Source organism: Centruroides sculpturatus, unplaced genomic scaffold (assembly GCF_000671375.1).
Source record: "Centruroides sculpturatus isolate CEXI.00-Female unplaced genomic scaffold, Cexi_2.0 scaffold599, whole genome shotgun sequence".
In the NCBI taxonomy this organism is placed as follows: Eukaryota; Metazoa; Arthropoda; class Arachnida; order Scorpiones; family Buthidae; genus Centruroides; species Centruroides sculpturatus.
The window spans coordinates 241,669-266,442 of NW_019384829.1; the positions used below are offsets into that span (position 1 = coordinate 241,669).

At 29.8% G+C, this 24,774-nt stretch overlaps 1 protein-coding gene across 2 annotated transcripts in view; it reads left to right on the forward strand.

The window, feature by feature from the left end:
• Positions 1-780: 780 nt before the first annotated feature.
• LOC111630070 (cytoplasmic dynein 1 light intermediate chain 2-like) overlaps positions 781-24,774 on the forward strand; it is a 61,551-nt gene continuing 37,557 nt past the window's right edge. For both annotated transcript variants that reach the window (XM_023374086.1, XM_023374087.1), the window contains exons 1-5: positions 781-869; positions 3,434-3,507; positions 4,368-4,484; positions 4,551-4,781; positions 7,006-7,154. In XM_023374086.1, coding sequence (XP_023229854.1) covers positions 844-869; positions 3,434-3,507; positions 4,368-4,484; positions 4,551-4,781; positions 7,006-7,154 — 597 coding nt within the window. In that variant the 5' untranslated portion in view covers positions 781-843. The remainder of the gene's footprint in view (positions 870-3,433; positions 3,508-4,367; positions 4,485-4,550; positions 4,782-7,005; positions 7,155-24,774) is intronic.

A 24,774-nucleotide genomic window follows, 5' to 3' on the forward strand; every position in this document is an offset into this window, starting at 1 on the left:
TCTCTTCTACAAATTCTTCATCCAAAGCTTCCTTTCTTACTACTACTATAAAATAAGCAAGCAGACTTTTAATACTTTATTTATTTTGATATTCTTAATTTCTTTTAGATTTTCTATTATTAATCAATTCCAGTATTATTTACTGTTTAATTTTTCACTTATTATACTTATTATAATAAAACAGAGAAATTTTAGAATACTTGGCTCTTTTAGGAGTGTAATTCTACAAATTTTCTGTTTTTATTAAAACTCTCCGCCCTGTGGACACTAAGAGGGCTTTCTTTTAGTAAGCCTATTATGGGTTCGGCCAGGCCCACAATAGGGTGGTCGGGTAGTGATGGACGGGGCCCGAAAAATTCCTGGGGATTTTTCGACCCGTCGGCTTCGATCCCGTGTCCCGCAGAGTGGTCGGCTACCATCTTTCCGCATGGCATCCGGCCAACTTAAATGAGCTATAATTCGTTTAATACTTGTATTCTTCAAATAATATTTTAATGTGTGATTGTATTCTTAATTATATTTCATTCGATACAACGTTTAATTAAATCGGTTAGTGACATTAAGTGTACTTCCACGTTAGTACCCAGACGGCGAAATGTCAAAAAATGAAACGAAAAATTATTGGAATTTGTATTTTTTTAATGTAATCAAAATATTTCATATTAATTTAATTGTTATTTTATAAATACTTCAAATATATAATTATCATAATAATTGTTATTAACGAAATAAAAATACAATTACAAGAAATTGATATCTGTCGTGCCATCTGTCGGCAATTGTCGATAATTACGAAAGCATTGCGTGTTTGGCAGAAAGGCTGGAATTCAGGATGAAGCAGTGATGGAAGAAGAAGCGGAAAATATTTGGTAAAGATTTTTTTAATACGAGCGTTAATTTTTGTATCAGTTTTTATCGCGAATATTGTTTGACGTTAATTTAAATATATTAAACTTCCTCATTTTTAAAAAGATAAATATAATAAAATTATAAGAAACATATGTGGACGCATCCATCATTTAAATTCAAAAATATTAATCAATTTCGGATAATTCGATGATTAATAAATAAAACATTATATTTATTTTTTTAAAAATTAAAGGAATTTTTAATGCGTAATTACAATTTAAAATTATTTTAATAATAATTTTTTTCAGTTTTTTTTAAATTTAAATAAAGCTAAATAATTTGAATATTTCGGTATTGATGTCATTCACAACAATGAAAAGAATGTGACTTATTGCAGTGTTGCCAACTCAAATTTTTTTAAAACGTAATAAAACGAGAAATTAATTAAAGATACACAAAAGAATGTGATAAGAAAAATTTTACTTGATTATAAATAAAATAATAGTAGAAAATGTTGATTTAAATTTGTACAAATAAATATTTCATCGATATCTAAATTGTTAGTAACTGAACAATATTAGAGGAATTTCCTGATAAACAATTTTATATATTATTTAAAATATGAATAGAAATTATGTAATTGATATTGCCTAAAAAATGGAATTGGCTTTTAGTAATGACAACAGCCATAATCATATATATTGAAGAAATCATTTAAAATACATATGAAATAAGCTTTCTGCTTGCCAGTCTGTTCTTTATATACTGTATTCCTAAACCCTTTGACTGATCTACTCCAAACTTTTCATAGTTACTCTCTAGTGTCCTACAGAAAATATAAGATACGTAAGGTTTAAATACCATAAAACACAAAGACCTACCCTTCCCTGATTTCATCTCCTTGACACTTTGGGATAAACATAACAATAATAGGCCAAAATAACCAAATTTTGAATGTTTGTCATTATTTGATGTCCAAACACTGATGGACATGTTGGCTAATATATTATTGTCATTTTCTTTTAATATTCTCATTTTTTAGTGCAAATTTGTAATCCTTCCTTTAAATAATTCTTTCTTCTGTGTCATCTGTTTTACAAACTATGTCAGACATAATAAGAGATCTTTTATAAATGAGATAAAGAATATTGTTTAGTGGACGGATTAAACAAATGTCTCAAATGAGAAAAAATTATGGACCAAAACTTATTCCGTGACAAATTAATATAAAGTCACAAACAATCTTCAGAAAAGACTATTTTTTAATACAGTATATTTTTTGAATTGTAATTTTTTTTATAATGTATTCTTATTCAAAAAACTTCTTAGACTTTCCAAATATCAAAGTTGATTATTTTCTCTACCTTATCATTGATTTTTGTAAAGTATTTTCTGTTTGCTGAGAGCAAATAAAATGTTTGTTCTTAGTAAATTGAAGCATCTTTGCAAAATATTGAAAGTATTTAAAAATTTTTACTCAAAGAAAAATAAGTTTTTTATGAATTCTGTATTCTGTACTGATGCAATATTTATTAAAATTATTTTCATTTATATTACTTATCCTATATTTTGAAATTATTTATTTTATTTGAGAAAATATAAATGAATATTAACAGTTTTATTTAAAAATACAAACTGATCTAATCACATGATTGTTAATATTCCATGAGAAATCTTTTAATAATTATTTTGCTGATGTTATATAAGATTGTTGCTGTAAATAAACATTAAGATATATCTTAAACAAAAATAATTCTAAGCATAAATAAGTTATTATTTGCATTAGGCTGATCTGATAGTATTTACTAAGTAATGAAATCATTAGACTTCATCAGATTTTAAATATATCATCTCAGAGTTAAATATTCATTAAGCAATTCAGTTAATACTGGTTATTTTCATAACAAATTAATAAAACATCTCAATTAAAATTTACTTAAAGATTTTATATTATTTTCAACAGGAGAAGTCTAAGTAGTCTGTTATGCAGAAAATATAACATACTATTATATAGAAAATATTATTTTCTATATAATATAACCTCAGTGTAATTTTTTTTTTATTGAAGCTAAATGTTTTCACTCAGTTCATGCCATATTAAAATGAGATATTAAATTTAATATCAACATCAAAACTTTTTGAAATTGAAGTTTATTACAGTAAAATTATATTGATTACATGTATAAATTAGTACAAAATAGTTTGTAATTATCTAGAAATGTGTTTGGATAATTTAATTATTTTTTAAAGACAAAATAAATTTTTATAAAATCCTTTATGAAATAAAATTGATTTTATATGTAAAGATTTAAACATTTTTAATTCAAAAATTACATTTTCAAAACTCATTGTTAGATTTTGCTGTAACTCTAGATTTACAACTAAATGTAATTTTTATATTTTTTATAATTAACAAGTAACTCTGACTTTAGTATCTTTTTAATAAAAAATAGCATTGTAAATAATTTATTTGTTTAAGACAGAAAATAGTTAAGAGTTTCCACTGTAATTGAAAATTATAGCTTAACGTAGTATTATTTGAAATATTTATCAGTTTAACAAATCTAAAAATATTTTATTTCAGGTCATCTCTTCTGTCTCAAGTGCAAACATACAGTCCAACTAAACTTCCAAATGGCAAATATTTACTTGTATTAGGTAGGTGTAATTTTCTTTAATCAAATGAATTTTTTCTATTCAAAATTCAGTATTGCAGTTATAATAAAACATTGCTTTGATGTGAAGATTGAATAAAACAAACTTTTAATCTTTAATCTCCTGTAACTTGATTTTTCACATTTTAAAATAATTTCTTGACGAACTAATTACTGATCAGTAATAAGATGTTACACTTCTGAGAAACTCAATGAATTATCTTTATAAGCTACTGTTTATATGCATTTAATACAGGGTTTCAGAAAAGTTAGTGTGCAGTTGAAAAGGTTAAGTAAACTATAATTCTAATAAAAATGTGTTCTAATAAAAGTGACATTTTACATAGTGTTGCAGTTTCTCCTACAGCATATACTAGAAATGTCCCCCAGAGGCCCCAAAATATGGGAGTGAGGTCTGGAGACCTAGCAGGCATAATCTCCTGTAGAATCTTTACAGGAGATTATGCAATCAGCAAAGAAGCCTTCCAGAAACCAGAACATTTGTGAGCAAGTGATAATACCATATATTGCAAAGTAGAAACACAGGATATACACTTTATAAGTTTTGTATGCAATACCATATGTATAACTTTAACATCATTACAAATTCCTCACTGCATAGTAACTTTTTGAACACCTACAAGTTTTCTATATCAGTTGTATAAGGGAGTACAGTATATGAATATATTAACATATAATTTTAAGAAAGTACAAGTATTCTTGAAATGATAATGAATTTCTTTGCTAAAGATGCTCAACTTGAGCAATAAAACAAAGTGTATTTTGATAAAATTGAATTTTGTATTTTAAAATTCATAAAAATATTTTTTAGCATCAATAAAACATAACATTTTGTATCACCAGGTGATAATGAATCGGGAAAAACATCACTAGTTGCCAAACTACAAGGAATTGAAGATCCAAAAAAAGGATCAGGATTGGAATATCATTATTTGACTATTAGGGATGATTATAGAGATGGTAAGTAACTGTTCATACTTAACTTTATTCATGTTTAAATCTTCTCATATCCTAATTATTTTATAGATCAAACTAGATTAGGAATATGGATTCTTGATGGAGAACCATGGCATAGAAATCTCCTGAAATTCATTTTGAATGAAGAAACACTTCCTCATACAACTGTTTTACTGATAGCTGCTATGTCTGAACCATGGAATATTTTAGATTCTTTAGAATCCTGGGTGACAATTCTTCAGGAACATCTTGATAGGATAAAGCTTTCTCCTGATGTTCTGAAACAATGTCAATTTGAAGGTATCAATTTTAAAAGTTACAGATTTATAAAATACATGATTAATAAATGTATAAAATTAAAAATATCATAAATAAGTACTTTTATTCTTTAAATTTCTCCTGTTTTTATTTTAGTTTGAATCTAGCAGTTTTTGACAACTTTAAAATAAACCACAATTCTTAAAGTTTACTTAAAGCATGACATAACAAAAATCAAGAAATATTAAACTGTAATACTGCATATGAAATTAGTGTAAAATCTGTTCTAGACAGTTTTATTAATTTTTACTTTATTTGCTACATTACTAGATGTATTCATAAATATTACTACCTCTGTCCCTGACTATTTCCACAGTTTAACATCAATGTTTCACATTGCTTTGCAAGACAACTGAATGAATTAGCATCTCCATCTTTATGCAAATAAATTTTCTAGCATAGACAAATAGTTTTTACTACATGTTTTTCTTCTTCACGTGCCATGCCCGATCCCCGGACGTTGGCGATCACCAAGGAAAGGAAGTTCCTATCTTTGGCCGTTCTCATTACCTCCCCAATGTTTTGTATGCCTGTCCATTTTTTAATATTGTCCATCCATGATAAATGTCTTTGGCCTTGTTTACGCTTTACCTCAATCTTTACATTGAGGATTAGTTGTGGGATTTTGTATTTTTCTCCTCTAGTGATATGTCCCAAGTATGCAATCTTTCTGCATTTGATTGTTGACAGCAATTTTCTGTTTGTTCTTACTCTGCTTAGAACTTTGTTGTTGGTCACTCGATCTGTCCATGGGACTCTCAGCATCCTTCTGTGAATCCACATCTCAAATGCCTCCAGTCTTCTTTTACTACATGTAAACAGTAATAATTTTGTAAAGGTTTCTGTATTTCTCATTAAAGATGAAATTGTAGAAAAAGTTTCATATGTTTAATAACTTAAAGAGGTGGAATTGATTTCTTAATATGTGAGAAAGTAGAAGAAGATTTTTAGATTGAAATGAAGATGAGTTGACAGCTTTAGTAGCCAGTCTTATCTGTGGGAAAATTTCAGAGTCTAGTTACTTCAGATTTCTAAAATTTGAAATAGTATTGTTGTCATCATTGCATAATTTTTCGAATGTTGAGATTATTCTGTGAGTTCATGTGATAGTTTTATACATTGAGTGTGAAGAAAGAAAGCTATTTCTTTCTCCAAATTCAATGTATATATAGACTGCCTTTTATAAGAAGAATGTTTTTACTTTGTTTTTATCACTAACAAAATTTTTAAACAGTTTTATACAACATATAAAAGATATAACTTTTCTGATATTATTATTTTATAATAACTGTTAGATGAAAAAATATGTATTATAAAGTATGGTATTCACACTTCTTTAAAGAGTAATTATTTTGCTGTTTTACAGTTTATATTTTTACATATTTTTCCTAAGTTGAGAAGATCTGCAGTTTGGATTTAGTCACAATACTGTACTATATTTCTCATGTTTTAAAATGATTAATTAGTTGAAGTAATTCAAATATTAAAATTTTCAATTTAGAAACATTCTGAGCATTTGAAAACTTTATGATAAATTAATTTTCTATTTCTATTAATAGTTTTTTAGATAGTCTTATTTTATATAAAGACAAAAAAGTTGTTACAAAAATTTGAAGAAATCCATATTGTAAATAAATTATAATTAATTTTATGTCAGTTATTATTTTTATGATATATTCAGGGCTGGTTTTGGACTGTTAGTCGCCTGCATGCCACAGATATTTGGTTGCCCTATCAATACTGATTGGGGCCTGTAAATTGTATAGTTTTTTTCTATAGCATTTTTGTTTAAAGTGCTGGAGTTTAAAGATTTTTTTGGTAGTCTTTACTTATATTTTCAATTACATTGTTCATGGTAATTAATATTGTCATGTTGACAATATATTAACAGATTATTAAATCTCTCTAAGTATAGAAATAGATAAATAAATAAAACTCACGCCAAAGTTGTATAGCCTTCTTGATAAAAAGCACTGAGTTCAGCGTTAATACGATTTTTCTTGTATCGCAAGTACTTGCGATACAAGAAAAAAAAAAATCTCTCTAAGTAATTGTAAAAATTATATGAAGCCAAACAGATATAGAATTTATGTTTTAGTTATACAGATTAATTAATTATACAACTTTTTTAAAAAATTATATATAATACAATATGTCAGAATAACAGAATTTAGATTTATTCATTAATGTTTGTTTGTTTTTCTAGTTCAAAAAAAATATAACAATTATGTTGAACCAGGTGAGGATATATTTATAACATCTTATTACCGAAGTGTTGAAGCAGAACCTAAAATCACAGATAAAGATACTCTTTCTCATAATCTTGGATTAGAAATAGTCGTCGTAATCACAAAAGTATGTATTAAAATCTATTAAAATTATTATTAAATTAAGGCAATTATATGTAAAATTATGCTTATAAAGTGTGATCCAATGTTTCTAGGCTGATATGGAAGAAAATGTATCTTAACTACTGATCAAAGTCATTTCTTTTAATCGATTTTATATATTCAGTTATACAGCAACCCCATTGATTATTTTTTCCCTCCCTTCTGCTGTTACTGGAAGTATTTCTAGAATTGTTTTCTTTAGGACTTTCAGCACAATCATATTCAACTTAAAAAATTTTTATTCCTGAAGTTATATTTAATAATGGATATTTTTAAGAGCAAAAACAACCTCTATGCATTTTAATCTGTTTTTTTATGAGGAAAATAAACAACTGCTGTTTTTTTTATTAAATATTGTTGAATTATCACAGCATGTAATGCATTATAAAGTAATTATGATTTTCTGTTCATTAGCTGGTCTTTAATGTGCCACTTACTAGATGTTTTCTCTTTTCATTCTCTCTTAAGCATTGTTAAATAGAAATAAATTTTACTAGTAATTTATCTCTAGAAGTAAATTCTTGATAAATAAAAATTTTATTAGTAAAGAAGTCAATATTTTGAAGTTTAATTTGATTTTGTTTACTTTTTTCTTGGCATGAAGATGGATATTTCAACTGTTATGACAATTATTTCCAAAATAACTATAAGTTTAGTTTTTGTATGAGTTTGGATGATAAAAAACAAATTTCTTATTAAAGGACTTAAAAGCCTTTCTAATTAGATTTTTTTTAATCAAAGTCTGTTAAGGAGTCTGGATGCTAAAAAATACAATGTGTTTATAAAAACTAAAACAAATGATAATTCATTTTAATGCCATATAATTATACAAAGTTGTATAATTATTATTGTAATCAGTCCAAGAATTTTTGGATTGCACCTTGGATATCAATACATGTTTTTTTTAAGTAGAGACTTTTTTTCTTTTTAACTGTTAATTAAATATTTAAAATGGTATTGTAAAAATTAAATTTTAGATGTTTTAAGTTTAACTTGATATATAGATTATATAACAATATTTTTATAAACAAAATTTTGCTTTTATCCATTTAAATAAAATATAATGGAATATTAAATAATCTTTAATTTACCAGTAAAATGTTTCAATATATTTCTTGATATAAACACTTGATAGAAACTTAAGGAAAATGAATCATTGGGAGAAAAAGTCTTCAGCAATCTCTTTAATTTCTAGATAATGGAAGAATTAACATAAATATTCTCTATAGGACCTGTCACATAATTTTTTTTTGGAAGTCCTGCCTTGAGCCAATCAACACTAGCAAAGAGATAGATACATACAGAACCAGAAATAATAGAATTTTCTAGAAAAAGGAGGGATTTAAGAAAGGAAAATAAAAGAAAAATAGCTTGATCAAGCAACAATAGTGTGGGGACATTCCTTTCAATGTAAAAAAGTCTTTATAAAAAAATTATTTAAATCTTTTCCAAATTATAAATATGATCCAGTGCGCATATTGGGCTTATATCATAGAATGATACATTGATAAGAAAATTACATAGTTTCATGTGAATTGTGATATTAGATATTTCATTGAAGAATATAAATTAATATCATTTGGATCATCATAAAATATTATCAGATCATTGAAGCTCCATTATTTAATAATATGAAACAAAATGCTTTTGATAATTATAAAACAAAGTTTTTGTTTAAAATTCTTTTAAATATCTTTGAAATACATAATACAAAAAACCTGAATTATGTAATATCAAAAAACTTCAAATGATAATTTAAATTCTTTTTTGATTTTGCAGAAAAAAATGCATAATGATGATGTAAGTACAGTGGTGGCTCTTATAACGTACTTAATCCGTTCCAGGTGCACGTCCATTAAGTGAAAAGTCCGTTATACGAAACGCATTTTCCCATAGAAATACATGTTAAAACATATAATTTGTTCTGCAGCATAAAATAACCGAATAACCGTACTGTACCATAACAAAAAAATGAAAATGGAGCAGTCACCAATTATGCCAGGTAGTCAGATGTTGTGAGGAGGAGGTGGAGGTGTGCTTTCTTTATTCATTCATACAGATACAGACTTTTTACACATTGCAGCGGGTCTTTTTTTTATTGTTTTTTAATCGGATTCAGATTCAGGAAAGGCTACTGGAGCTTGCAGGGTCAACTCCTCTTGTTTTATCCTTTGTTTTTTCCCTACTGGCTTCTTGAAAAACATGTCCAAGATGGTCTGTTTCTCTCTCTTCTTCAACACCTGTCGGAAATGATGGGCAAGGGTGTCACTGTAGAGATCATTGATACTGTTGGCCTCATCTCTGTTTGGATAATGAGTGTTGGTAAACTCCTTAACCTCTCAAGGAAGAAAGTTTTTGTCAACTTTCACTCCTTCTGATGATGTCTTGCATTGTTTCAATTGAAATCATCTTTCTGTGTTTTTATAAGCCATGATTTGCTCAACACTTGAATAAATGTAAATAGCCTGCACTGAGGTGATGTACGTAATAAACAAGGGAGTAATCCGAATCCCAACGGGAGCTCTGTACTTCAGATATACTAATAATATATTCTAATAATACTAATATATTATAAAAATAGCAGATTGTCATTGGCAACGGCAAAAGAGTGGAAACATCATTTGCACTTGTTCGTAGAAAGTCCATTGGTCGCCTCACGTAACTGCCGAACGGAAAGTCCGTTGTCTGCAGCCAGTCCATTGCTCGAGTCACGTAATGGCCAAACAGAAAGTTCATTATTCGCAGCGTTCATTATTCGAGGCGTACGTTATACGAGGCACCACTGTATATGTAAATATTAAAAATATAAGTACATAGATACTTAAGTATATACAACATAAATAAATACAAGCAAGGCCATACCTTTGTATCCAAATTTGCACTGCTATATTTTTAAATTGAATAATTCTAATTGTATGAATATTTTCAAAGCATGTTTAAGAAAATTTGACAGTCACACTAATAAAAATAAGAAGTAGGGATGAGTCCATTCTTAGTGTCTGTTTTCATTTGTTTCAATGGCATTGTTTCTACATTCTACTGCAGGTATGCAATTTAGTGATTTTTATTGCAAAATTACAGGCAATCTTAGGAACTAATTCTTAACATAATTTCAGTTTTTTTTCTCTACAGTTCATTACAATATGTTCACTGCCTTGTTGTTCGTTTTCATTGTTGTTCTGTTTTTATACAGTAATATTTTAATATCACAGTATAAAGAGTAAACATTGTTGTCTACTGCATATTAACTTTTCCTATTAGAATATTACACAAGCTTGTTTCTTGTGCTTATAAACATATTCTTTAACAATCTCATTAAATAATGTAATTGGAGTTAGTATTGCTTAATATTATGCTAAAATACTAGATTTATGGATAAATAGGTGTATTGCAGTGTTTCAGTGTCATTTGGGTAAATTGGTTGATGATCTTCAAAATGTTTTGGAACTGTTTCTTGTGATTGTTCAATATTATTTGTGTTATGGCTGTAAGACTGCTATTTAATATCACACTTATTATACTGAGGCAAAGAGACATGTAGATTAAAAGGAGAATAAGCTTGTTTTTTTGTTTTCTTAGTCTACATGTCTCCTTGCCTTGGTATAATAAGTCTGATTTTAAATGACTGTCTTAAAGCCATAATACAAATATTGATTAGTGTTGTTTAGATGGATCAGGAATAATCTCTCAGAATTTTTTCTGTAATAAATAGTAAAACATTTTATTATATTCAAACAGTCCTGTAAATAGGAATAAACTATTTTGAGAGCTAACTTTATAAATTATGGGCAAGATAAAAAAGTTTTGACATATTTTTTTTTCTCTTTTGCCTAGTACTAGGCCTATTAGCTATAGTCCATGTGAAAACAAAAGTAACAGTAGCCTAAGTTCATGTGATGAAAGCAGTGGTGTGCCTATGCCATCCATGAAAGCTGTGGAAGCACAGCTTCCCTTCTAGTTTCTAAAATATAAATACATATTGTGCAATTATTTTCATATTTTAATGAACTTTGAATTACAGTACTTAAAATTAATATTTTATTATAACTACATTATATATATTATTACAAATTTCTATACATGTGAAAAACAATGATAAGATTTAAGGTTTTTCCTTAATGTTATTTTTATAGTATTCTGCTCCTACTCAATCATATAATTTTTTTCTGTAATAAGTCTGCTGTATTCAAATATTTCATGTCATCCAATGAGAGAAATATAGGTTAATATAAATATGCAGGGCTATTTTTTTTAACCAGAATGCATTGGTATGCCATACCAGCAGATAGCATAAAAAGTATCAATAGTCAGTACATAGCACTTGCAGTTGCTCAGAAAAATATATTCTATATGTTCAGGTGACTGGTAAGATGTCTCTATTGTATAACTTCCTTATTGATGTTCAACATTTGTATACACTGTTTCCTGTTTATATGTATCCACAAGTGGTAGTGAGCTTTGTACACAAATTTTGTATTCATGTTACCACTCTATACTCAATCTTTTGTTACATTTTGTTGGATTGATAAATAAAACAATGCTGACACCCATGAACCTTCCTCCTTCATCCTCTTTCTATCTTTCTTTATACTTCACCTTCGCTTCTTCTCTAAATATTACTTTTCTCTACATTTCACAACCGGGCAATACCTCTTAGTAGTCCTGGGTCTTCATCCCTTTGGTGCTAGAAGTGTGGAAATAGAAGTGACTGGTATGATGAGAATGAATGAAACAAACTGGGTCACTCTATCAGCCACAACAAATGCCATGGGCTGACTGGGCACTGACATAAAAAGCAAATGGGGTAGGACTCGCCCTTTTGTGAAAGGCCATCTTTCAATGAAGAGTTGATACTGTGGATAATTGTCTGTCTCCGACACATTCTTGTCGAGAAACAATATAGAGAAGTACTAATGATAATATTTTGAAAGGGAAAGGTAAAAATGTGCACCATTTAGTAACCATTTACTAAAAGGGAATCATTTAGCAACTGACAAACCCAAAACAAATAGGGAAGTTCATATAGAGATATACAAAATATTTGGAAAATATTATAAATTCTGCAATATAAATGCATGTATCTGTAATGAAAAAATAAATAATTAGTAGTATTAAAGACTATTCTGTAGTTATTGTAATGTTTTTTCAAAAACAGAACATAATTCAGTAACCATATACGTACCAATACCAATAGTAATATATTTTTAGATAAAGAACATCACACATGTATATGTGTATATATCAGATATGCCATACTGTTAACTTTTATATCATTTATCACGTCTTGAAAATATTTGTGTTTCCATTTCATACGTATAAATTGTATTATAAATTTTGGATGAAAATAATCTCATATTAATTCATAAAATCATAGAAATATCAGTGTCAATAGCAATGTAAAGTTAATAATATTCTTATGTAAATTATAAATGATGCCAAATATAAGATAAAAAGAAATTATAAACCCTATTGTATGCATTATAAATAGAAATAACTTTCTGTGCATTATTAATACCAACACACAAGTATATTCTACATTTATACTGATAATTAGCTTTAATATGAATTATTTTGAAATGCTACTGATACTTGCACAAATTTTATAATGAGTCAATGACTCATTATTGGCACACTCAAATAACTTGATATAATTATTAATAAATCAGTTTATTCTATTTTTTATAAATTTTTACAATACACAATTTAATTAGTTATTATAGTATTTAGAAAGATTTACATAGTACTAGTCTCTCTGTCATTATGAATGATAGATCATTAAAGTATATGAAAATAATACACAAAATAAAGATATCTTCCTTTATCATATTATTTTTATGTTCTATTTCTTCAGTCGGTTGTTATTAAAATTACCAGATACATTATATCCCAGAGAAAATATTTTGTTTGAGAAATACATGTGTAGTATAAGAAAACAAGAAGACAATCAATTGATTCTTTTGTGATATCACTGTAAAGTCTAGCTACTAATTATAGGTTTCAAAACATAAAGACTAGAATAAGGAATCAGATAGTTTTAGAAATTCAAGTTAATAAAATAAGAGAGATGATTCTATAGGAAAATAATCCAACTTGAAAATGTAAACAGTATTAGAGCAAATGAAGTGACTATTAAGAAAATGAAATAAGTAATATAAAAACAGAAGCAAATACTGTCCAGAGATCAGACCAGGGACTATCAAATTTGTGAAAGATTTGAGGAAAGAAAACTCAAGAATTGTTCAGATGCTGTGGTAACAGGCACATGAAGAAAGAGAAATGGCCAGCATTTGGGAAAAATGTAATGAGTGCCACAAGACAAACTACTTTACAAAAACTCTGGAAATGCCAATAGCTAGGAATAAATCCAGCACTAGAGTTTATCCCACCTGGGACAAGACGTGCATTTAACAGTCCTTATCCCTCTACATAAAATGAAAAAAATTTTTTGAAATGCCATACCTTTCCCCATCAATCAATATTCAACTTGTGCTATGTAATATAAATACAAATTTTTAAAAAATAATATGCCTGAAAATTTTGTATAAATTATAGGTTTTATGAAAATTTGTCATCCTTGCCATTTGTGCCCTGGGCAAATGTCCAGTTTGCCCATATGGTAGCACTAGCCCTTGCTAAGAATGAGTCATTAAATATACATTTAATGGAAGCTTACTGAATTAACAGTGATTAAACAAGCAATGAAAACAATTAGGATCAAGGAAAGTGGACAAACAATGACATTTCCAGTTGATATTGATGCTTCATGTAATATTTGCAAGTAAAAGAATATGTAAAGGCAATGGGAGATAAAGCTTTTGTAACTGAGACTAATAGATCTCATCATAAGAGTGTGTGGGGGAACACTATTGCAAAATAGAGACTTGAATCTATCCACTTAAGTGGAGTATAAAGAGCAACCACTTCTGAGCCTAGAATCAAGTCAAGTGAACTCAATTAAAATATAGCCATTTGTGATGGAAAAATTAATAAAATTTACTCTAAACTTCCAACAGAGGCTTATTTAGATTTTGGTGTTCAGTCACCAAATGAGAATGATTTGATGCTGATGAAAGAATGTCTGGTTGGATTTCTATATTTTTTATTTACATGTATATATAGTAATGTACAATGTATATACAATGTTTTTACAGTTTGACATCAATTGAAGGTCCAGTTTGTTTTTATTTGTGTTAGTTGCTCATTCAAACATCCGATCTTGGTAGTCATTGGTCCAAAAGTGAGTGACCAGTTCAAAGTTTGCTTTTCTCTTCTTTCCTGCGCCCTCTATTCGTCTGAATTGGCACATTGCCGATTGCGCCACAAGATAAATTATAATTATATCTAAGACTGTTTATAGGATATAGAAAACAGAATGAAAAAATACAAACTAAAATTGAATGTAAAAGTAAAACTTTAATATATCCTCTAAGAAAATTTCCTGTTCCTCAGAGTGAGATGTTAAAAAGGAAACTGGATGAGTTAGAAAGATATAAAATTATAGTGAAAGTCACTAAATCAATTGAATGGATCTCCAGCATGTTAATATTCAGAGACAAAAAAAGAATATGCCTCAATTTCTGAGACTTAGACTGACTGAAAGAGAACAGTATCCAAATCTATCAATAGAAACATTACTGAGAGTGAAATCAACCAAGTATTACTTGGTTAGTGTTTTAGACAGTAGAAAAGGATTCTGGCCTGTTCAATTGTGAAAAGTCAAGCTACTTAACTACATTCAATTCTTCATTTGGATGTTGTAGACGGAGACAAATTTCATTTAGAATTTCCAGTGCTCCAGAAATCTGAAATGTTGTTCATTTAACATTTCCATAAGGACTGAAAGGTGCTGAGGTTATTGCAGATTATTTTTTAATAATAGAAGCTGGCCAGACCAAAGAAATGGCTATAAATGATCATAACTAAAATCTGGAGGCATTATTGAATAAGGTGTGACAGTCGACTGTCATAAATTATGTGTAAATATATTTAGTTATAGTTAATTGTTTATATGTATTTCTAGAATGTTCTGTTATTCTCTTTTGTATTGATGGTTTATTGCTGAGAGGGGCAATAAATCCAGTTGAGGAGGATGGAGAAAAATATATACAGGCAAATGACAGAATATGGGACACTTTTTTCCTTTTTGTATGTGGAAGGCTCAAAGTGGTCACATTCAACGAAGAGAAGATGAAAGAAGATTGCTGGATTGTAATGATCCTGACGGCAATATGAAGCTCTGATGAGAAAGAAGGATCGCCTGACATCTGACTGTTGCCATAGCACTAAATCAATATGGTCCTCCATTTTGGGATTAGAGATACTTAAACCTCTATCACATTCAACCTTCATTTCTTCTATCTACTTCTTATGTCCACCTTCTTAGTTTTAAGTTAGATCAAGGTATTGTGAGTTTCAACATTACAGTAGAGCGTCGATTATCCGAAAGTCAATCATTCAAAACATCAATCATCCAAAAGAATTCCAGTCGGCAAATTTTAATTTTCACCAGTGCTGTGGCACTGCAATCTTTGGCTGTGTGTTGGGCTACTCAAATATTTTACGTTTTTGATACAAAATTAACTTCTGAAGTATAATTTTTTATTGTTTTTATATTTTTCAATGTATTTATTTTGTTCGTATAAAATAAAAAAATAATTTTTAACGATACAAAGTCTTCGTTAGACTTAACATTGATGAAAATTCAACGTGAAGCGACACAAAACAGAGAAAAATGTCAAGATGGGATAAATTAATATATTTTTTTGTACATAATCGGTTATCCAAAACATTGATCTTCCGAACAACCCCAGTCCCCAATTGATTCGGATAATCGACGCTCTACTGTATATGTGTGGTGGTACGCCATGTCTTTGTAAATAGGGGTAGATATAAGTTTTATTTCTCCTAAATTCCTTTGTCTTTAACGTGTTTCTAGAACTTTCTAACCTATTCTTTTTCTATGGGTGGGGGACCTTTGTCCAAGGACAAAGGGAGAAGACAAAAGGGGGCATTAAGAAGCCCTGAGGCCATCAGGAATGGGAACAAGACACTTTTGGGGTCAGCGTCCGAGGTGTACAGACGTACGAAAGAGCAAGCTAAAGGGTTGTCACCTAGTGGGACAAAAAGAGAAGGCTTGGAAGTTGTCTGCAAATGGACGAAAATTAGAAGGAAACCCAGATTAAGACTTCAAAAACGCTCTCAAATTCTCAAGAGACGGAAACGAGAGGAAGGAAATTGATTCAAGTACCGATATATAGAAGATCGGAGACTCCCAAGTTTACCAGGGTACCCCCACAAATCTGTCCTTTATACTTGTCTCTTCTCTTCATATCTCTTGATTTCTTCACCCTTCTTCCTTAGCATATAAGTTAGATTAAGGTAGATTTAAGTTAGTTGTAGTATCTCAAATCATATTTTTTCATTGTTGCGAGCACATGTCTCCTGCCTGTGAAAGCATATAGTATTTTGTCGGACGGCTTCGAACTTGTGTGCGTACTATAGTTTGGGATCAAGTGTGTTTAGTGTAAACGAACCAGGTGTACAAAGGACCACGTAGCTGTAGTTAAATAAATATTCTGTTTAATTTATAGTTACTTCTTTGTCATCCTTTTTTTTGTCCTCCACACCACCACATATGTTTGTCAATGTTAATACAATTTGTAATAGGAATTACAAAAGATAACTGTTGTTTTACATTTGTATGTACAGTACCTTGTTGGGTTTCCATGCAACTTTGATAAAAATAAATTACTCAAAATCTCAAACAGAGAATTTAAAACTTAATCCCAAAAGAATGAAAGTTGGATTAAAAAAAGTTAAATTTATTGAGCATGTTCCAAGTCAGAAAGGAGTGAAACAAGATCCTAAAGGATGCAAGCTGTAACTACTCTACCAAAATCAAGAGATAAGAAAGAATTGACGAGATATTTAGGTATGATCTAGTGAAATTTATACCAAATTGATTTCATGTAATGGAGTTATTACAATAACTAGCCCAAAGAGAAGTCAATTTTGGATGGTTAAACAAGTGTAGTTCAGTGTTTGAAAAGCTTATCATTCTCATATTAACATAATACAATAACAAAATAGATTGTTATTCAAGCTCTGAGGCAAATGAATTTGGACTATGAGTTTTGATCAAGATGGAAGGCCAGTTATTTTATATCTGGATCATAAACAAAAACTAAAAGATATAATGTACAAATAGAAAAAGAAATTATTGTTTCTATAGCATCTTATTCTATCATATTTGCAATTTCAGTTTAGCATAAATCTGCTTTTATTATGAACTTATACATGAACTTTTCAGACAATGTTAAAAAAAATAGACTTTATTGATTACAGAATATGCATTTCGGATGTTACACTTTTCATCAGTTTTCATTTACAAATACATAGTAATAACTTATAAATATTACAACATTATACAGTCGACCCTTCCATAACACTGTTGATAATTCCGTTTTATATGAATTCCATGTTGTACAAGTCACATAGATTTTACAAATACATGAGCCGTTCACAGCCCAGCACACGTATTTGTAAAATCTAAGTGACTCGTACAACATAGAATTCATATAAAACGGAATTATCAACAGTGTTATAGGTGGGTTGACTGTACAATATTTTACATTATTTAATCTTTATTATAAAATGTAATTAATAATCACCTGGTAGATCTGAAGATTTTTTATTGTAGTTTTCATACAATAGGGATTTAACATATTCAATCTAGATATAACAATTTATAATTAAAATAATATAAAAATTTATATTCAAATGTTACTTATAATAAAATTAAAATGAGATATATTAAAAATATGATTCATTTCCTTCACTGATAATCACTTCACTACAAAGCATTCAATTTTGAAGGGGAAAGAGAACTTTAGTAAAATGATATTGTACTTATAACTTTACATTATTTGTTATTCCTGTATTTACATTTATTCTGCTGTATAAAAACTTTTGCAATCTCTAAATATTTATGTAATTTTCTTTTAATATTATTATTATTTTTTAAAATAATTTTTACACTATTAAGTAATATTCCACAACTTGTCCAGGAACAGTGCACTGCCACTTCTGAATTTATAATTATTTTATTTAATCACTTGTAAATATTCTGTTATCCTAGTCTTTAGTAGTTTTTTAGTTTCTCCTACATAATAAAATGTTGGTAATAACAAATTCATTCAAATTTATATATTGCATTATCATTTAACATTGTTGTTATTTTCTAAAATTGATCTCTGGATTTTTTAATTGCTCTGTCTGTGATACTATTCAATGTCATAGCTAATACAATATTAAATGGTTTCAGTATCTCCTTAGCTGTCTCAAGTAATGTCGAGATATATTCTAATTTACAAAAAATTTGATGTTTTTTTTTGTTTATATTTATTTAGCCATTTACTGATTATTCAGTATGGATAGTTACTTAATATAAATGCCTAACATATATTTTTTATTTCTTTATGTTGTTTCTCTATATTTGTTGTTCTCATTTTGATTTTATTTATGTACAAATCAAATATATGTTTAGAATATTTGGGTATTAACATTTATATTAAATTGACTGAATAGGATTTTTTTATGACTGAAATGAATTCCACTAATAAAGTTGGTTTTTTAAATTTTTTTATATTTGTTGTTCCAATCCTTACAGGTAGCATTCTACATCATTAAATTTTTAAAATTATGGAGGACAATGATGATCTATTAAAAAGTAACAATAATAGAATTCCAAAATTAAAAATTAGAGTTAAAACCCATAAAGAACCAATAACATATGGACCAATAATGGGTATTAAAACTTATTGTATAATTTGGAACAATTTCCAAAAGAAAAATTATTGTTACTTTCTATTTCTGTGTTTAGTGCTAATAGTACTGAAAAATTTTAAATAATAATAATAATAATAATAATAAACAATCCACAAGACCTGTCAAATTTTCTCAAGCAAGGCATCACCTATGTAAGAACGCCGATTGGGGGGAGAGATTTTTATTCCCTACCATCGGGATGGTCTAAGATCTACGCGTATGTGGGTGGCAGTTTTGAGAGGCAGCAAAAGACAAGTATTTCACAGAAAAACCGTTTGTTCTTGTCGAAAATGCTTACATAAATTTTTTCGTTGGAAAGGTCCTTAGATTCCAAACTTTAAGATGTCTTCGGATCCAATCTGGTCTTGTGTTGTAGGAGTTTTCGGTGGCGATTTGGTCCAGCGTCGTAGGGACCCCTGGACAGTGTTGAGTAAAATGTTCGAAGTCTTGAGAGACAGTACATGAAAGATGAATGGAGGTACAAATAAAAACGGAGGTACACGAACACAACAGAAGTCTAGTGGAAGTCTTAGTGGAAGCCTCATTGTCCTTGGAATTGGTGTTTTTATAAGTTTTCAAAATCAGCTTTTTGCTAATTGGACAGACCTTATATTATCGTTTTCTAATTGGTCTTCCACCTGTCTTCAGGTGTAAATGGAGCTTCGTATAGTTCGCGGGAAAGGTCGGCTGAAGATGGTTTATCCGACACCATCTTTTAGACTCTGATTGCATTTAATTGTTGACTATGACACCTATGCTCATTTTGATATTTTTTTAGTTTTGTTTTGCTTTCTAAACTGTGTCTTAACTTTTATATTTTAAATTTTCTTTTTTTCTCTAAAATTTTGTTTTTCCTTCTACTCTTTATGAGCGTCGACATCAAAGTCTGGTGTCGCCATTTTGACACTTATATAATTTGTTTTCTTGATGATTTAACTTAACAAATTTTTACATGGGGGCTATTTCCGGTGCCTCACACCTACATGAAACCAAAAAACACCACCACCAAAGATCCTACACAGTACAGACCAATTACATGTCTTCCACACTTTACAAGATTATTATCTCTTGCATTGCAAACAAAATATACAATCATATTGATAAACATGACATTCTTACAGAACAACAGAAAGGCTGCCATAGAAATCACAAAGGTTGGTTGACGTGAATTGTATATTGTATGTGTTTTTTAATATCATGTCATCAGTGTTTAATGTTGTTAACCATCTGTCTCTAGTTGGAATATTAAAAAAGGATCTGAACTGACCCAGAATTATTTATATGGTCAAGATTGTTTTTAATAGTAGAATTAATCCTTGGAATCTTACAATTGATGTAAATTATAAATTACTAATAAATTTGACCCTAGAGGGAGGCGTTACTTGCCATCTCATTTTAAATTTAATAATTATAATTTAATTAAATAATTTTACATTAAACTGGAAGAAACTACATCTTTTACAAACAGCACACATATACTCAAATATGACACACAAATGGAGTTTTGTCTCAACAAATGCAAAACACTCCCATTGAAAAAGGAGTTCTGGAGAAAGGAGACTCCACTCATCAGTAGAGATAGTTTAACAAGTTTTTAGGATTCCAACAGGCCAAACTTACAGAACATGAACAGATAAAACAAAGGTTAACACTTTGAATACCAGAACAGATTACATGCAGTACTAAAAACACACCTAAATGCAAAACATACTATTTAAAGCTATTAATACATATATTATCCTGTACTCACTTATTCTTTTGGAGTTATATATTGGGCATGCACAGATCTTGAGCAATTCCAAAGAAACCAAGAACAGCACTTACTAAGCACCCAATATCACTCAAAATCATCCATAGAAAGACTAGCTCTTCCTCGTAAAGAAGGTGGCCATGGCCTTACTAATATAGTTAACCTGCACTACAAACAAATACTGGCACTACGGGAGTTTTCCATTAAAAACAAGAAACGTCAAGATTACTATCTGCCAGAGTTATAGTTTTATGTAACCATGCACCTTTAAACTTACACTCTGAACGCATGAACATAGCTGAAATTATAAATAACATAGATACCACTAAGCAGTCAGGGGCTCAAAAGGCATTTCATGGCAGACATGCCTCTGACCTAGCTCAGGACTATGTTGACAAAACTGCATCAAATTACTGGCTGACCACGAGCTGTCTGTTTGGAGATACTGTGAGGATCTTATGGTTGCCAATCAAGATCAAGTCATAAACACTTGTAGTGAGTATGAAATGACAAGGTTCGGACTCACTGATGATAAGGAAAACAAGGGTTGTATAAATAATTATCAAACTATTGTGGAAAAACAGAAACGGCATCATCAACAAAAAGCTGGAATAAATGAATGAGTTATGCCATGTGTTGATTACTGTGCTACATTGCAGTTTTTAAACAGATCAACAAAAGCTGGAATAAATGAATGAGTTATGCCATGTGTTGATTACTGTGCTACATTGCAGTTTTTTAAACAGATATAAAGATACAACACGGTTTCGAAATATGGAAAAATAATTATCACTCGAATATGGTTTTGAGGAAGGAAATTTATATTTTATGTATACGAAAAAAATACGATATTTAAAACACTAGTACACTAATTACTTAGATTACAAAACGCTTAGCCTAATGGTAATATTTACAATTTATACAATGATGAGTACATGCTGGAGGGGCCAACACATTCATTGAATCATGTTTGATCTGAACAAAAAAAAATACAACAGGAACAGGCATACTACACACGAGTATCAGTTATTTCTTTAACCTTCTGTTTCTAATCAACAGTTCTTCCACTTTCCATTGAATATTATTGTGGATGCAAATGGATTTCATCCAACAAGGAGCCCACCGCCTTGTCACTACTCATAACCCTTACTTCGCTTATCTCCTCTCTCAGGGCTTCCTCACCTTCGTAGCCTTCCGCTGGCGTGCTGTCCACTAGTCCCACGGCGAAGTCCAAAGAAAAAAAGCCTCTTGTGCCCGTTATACACTCCCCTTTTATACCCTTTGCCATCCGGGGTTTTCCTGTCACATGATGTCATCACAACCAACCCCAGACCGAGTTGTCGCCAAAGATGGAGGCACGTGACAAATGGAACATCTTAAAACAAAATTATCGTGACAAAAGGGGGGTCCAATGCAGGGCCAACCCCAATACAAAAAGAATAGAAGTAAAAATATATACATATATAACAATTTAGTGATGGAGCACTACACACTAAAAACTACAGAAAACACATTCTGAAGGATATATCACTCATAAATGATTCTTGCAGAAAATACCACATTCTGCCAGAAACAATACAACATATAACCTCTAGTTGCAAGCTCTTAGCATAAACAGACTATTTACATAGGCATAATCAAATAGCAAATATAATGCACAAAGAGCTTTCACTGAAACACAAATTATTAAATACCTAGGTACCATATTACAAATATACTCCACAGGCTGTATTAGAAAATGACACTACTCACAAAACATACTACAACAGAGCCATAATCATAGATAAAACAACTCATCACAGTAGACCTGACATCACTCTCATTGACAAATGCAATAAGATCAGTTATATAAAAGACATCTCTGTTCCAAACACTCATAACATAAAAAATGCTTACACTGAAAAAACTCAACAAGTACACTCCACTGGTTCAAGAAATAAGACAGATATGAAGGATGGATAAGGTATTTATTGTATCTGTTGTTTTTTCTTCTATTGATGTTATATCACATGCACTAAATTCTTCTTTAACTGCACTTAATTAATACTGAAGAATTTTCTTTTAAGAAAATTCAAAAAGTTTCAGAACAAATATCGGTTTTGAAATCAGAATCATTCGATTCTTCTGTTTCTGACGAAAGCCTTTCAAAATGGCGAAAACCGTTAGTAAATTTTGAATTAAAAGTTTGCATTATAAAGGTTTTTTGTGTGTTGATGCTTCACCACATACACTATACAAAGTCTAGAAACATTAAACCTTAATAAAAACATGTGCATGGCACTATAGAAAGCCTCAATATAGAACACACACCACATTGTTAGGAAATTTATAGATGTTGACACATATACCAATAATACAGAAGCTTAATGTTAACTTGTTTGGTAGCTATGACTTGACTTTGCTTCCCTTAAAATAAAAAATGTACCATCTATCATACTATGTAAGCATTTCCAAACAAACAACATATTAAATTTTTGATGAATAAATTTGTACAGATCTAAAATATATATGTCATGCCAAATCCAGAAATGTTGATTGTTTTGTGAAATAGGCAAAAATTTGTGTAATTTGTGAAATAGGCAGCTGAAGTGCCAATTTTTGGAATTTGGCAACATTCCTGTCATACTAGCATGAAAATTAGCAATTTCATCAAGGAATATTAGTGCAGCATTGTAACAAATTTATGAACTTAGTATATTTTGGAGAGTTTTCATTTTGCTGTGTTTTAATTTACTGTTGTTTCAGAGTTTCTAATTTAGAAGTTTTTGCTGTGAGTATTTTTTTATTCTTTTTCTTTTTTGTCGGTACTTTTTTCCATGTTTTTATGGGGTCAACATTCCCATCTTTAATCTGCCTTCTCCACTTCTTTCTATACAAGGCATCCTATCTCCTCCATTCCCTCTTTCTCAAATTCTCTGCCACGTTGTCTCTCCATCTTCAGTCTTCCCACTTCCTCCTCCCAATCATTTCCAACTTCTTTTTAACATAGCCCACATTTCTTCTCTCTACATGTCCAAACTAAACCATCTTAATCTACTTTCCTGCATCTTTTTACTTATAGGACTCACCTTGACAAAGTACTAAAATTCACATCTTTTGCTCAATTTCCAGCATTCACTGATTAAAAATGAACGCTTTTCACTAATTCAGTGGCTTGCATTAAGTTAATCTGCTTAACCTGACAGGCCACTGAATGTAGCCAAAAGTGTTCATTTTTAATCAGTGAATGCTGGAAATTGAGTGAAAGGTGTGAATTTTAGTATTTAGGAGACAGTTCCAACCACCTTGAGTATTCCTCTTATTTAATCATTCCTAATTCTGTCTTCCTTCATCATACCATCACACATTGATCTCAGCATTCTCATCTCCATTGTCTTCATCTTCTTTATCTGGGCTTTTGTACAGTGTTCAGATGTGGGTAACTATATCATTGTAGGTCTTACACAGTTTTGTATAGTTTTCCTTTCATTTTAGTTTTTCTTTTCACACAGCACCCCACTTATCTTTCTCCAGTTCAGCATCCACTCTGAACTCTATGCTGGATTTCTGAACTCATTTCTTTATCACTTACTACATATTATCCAGGATACTTAAATTTGGAAGCTGCTGTTAAGTTTTCACCGTAAAGTTGTATATAACTGTCATCCCCTGGCATGTATGTATTTTTTTGGCATTCCCTTTACCCTCCTACATCTCTATACATCCTATCTAGGCACCTTGTCATATGCTTTCTCCAGGTCTATGAATATTATGAATGCAGTTCAGTCTCCATCTCTCTACCTTGCCATCAGCTGCTTTAGAACAAAGATTGCATCTGTTGTTGTTCTTCCTGGAATAAAACCAAACTGTTTCTCACCTGTAGTTGTTTTTTGTCTTAACCTTCCTTTCACAGTTCTCATCTAGATCATTGATGTGACTTCAATTTAATTCTGTAATTTCCATATTCCTGCACATCTCCTTTTCCTTTATAAATTGCCACCAAAATATTTTTCTTTCACTTATTTGGTAT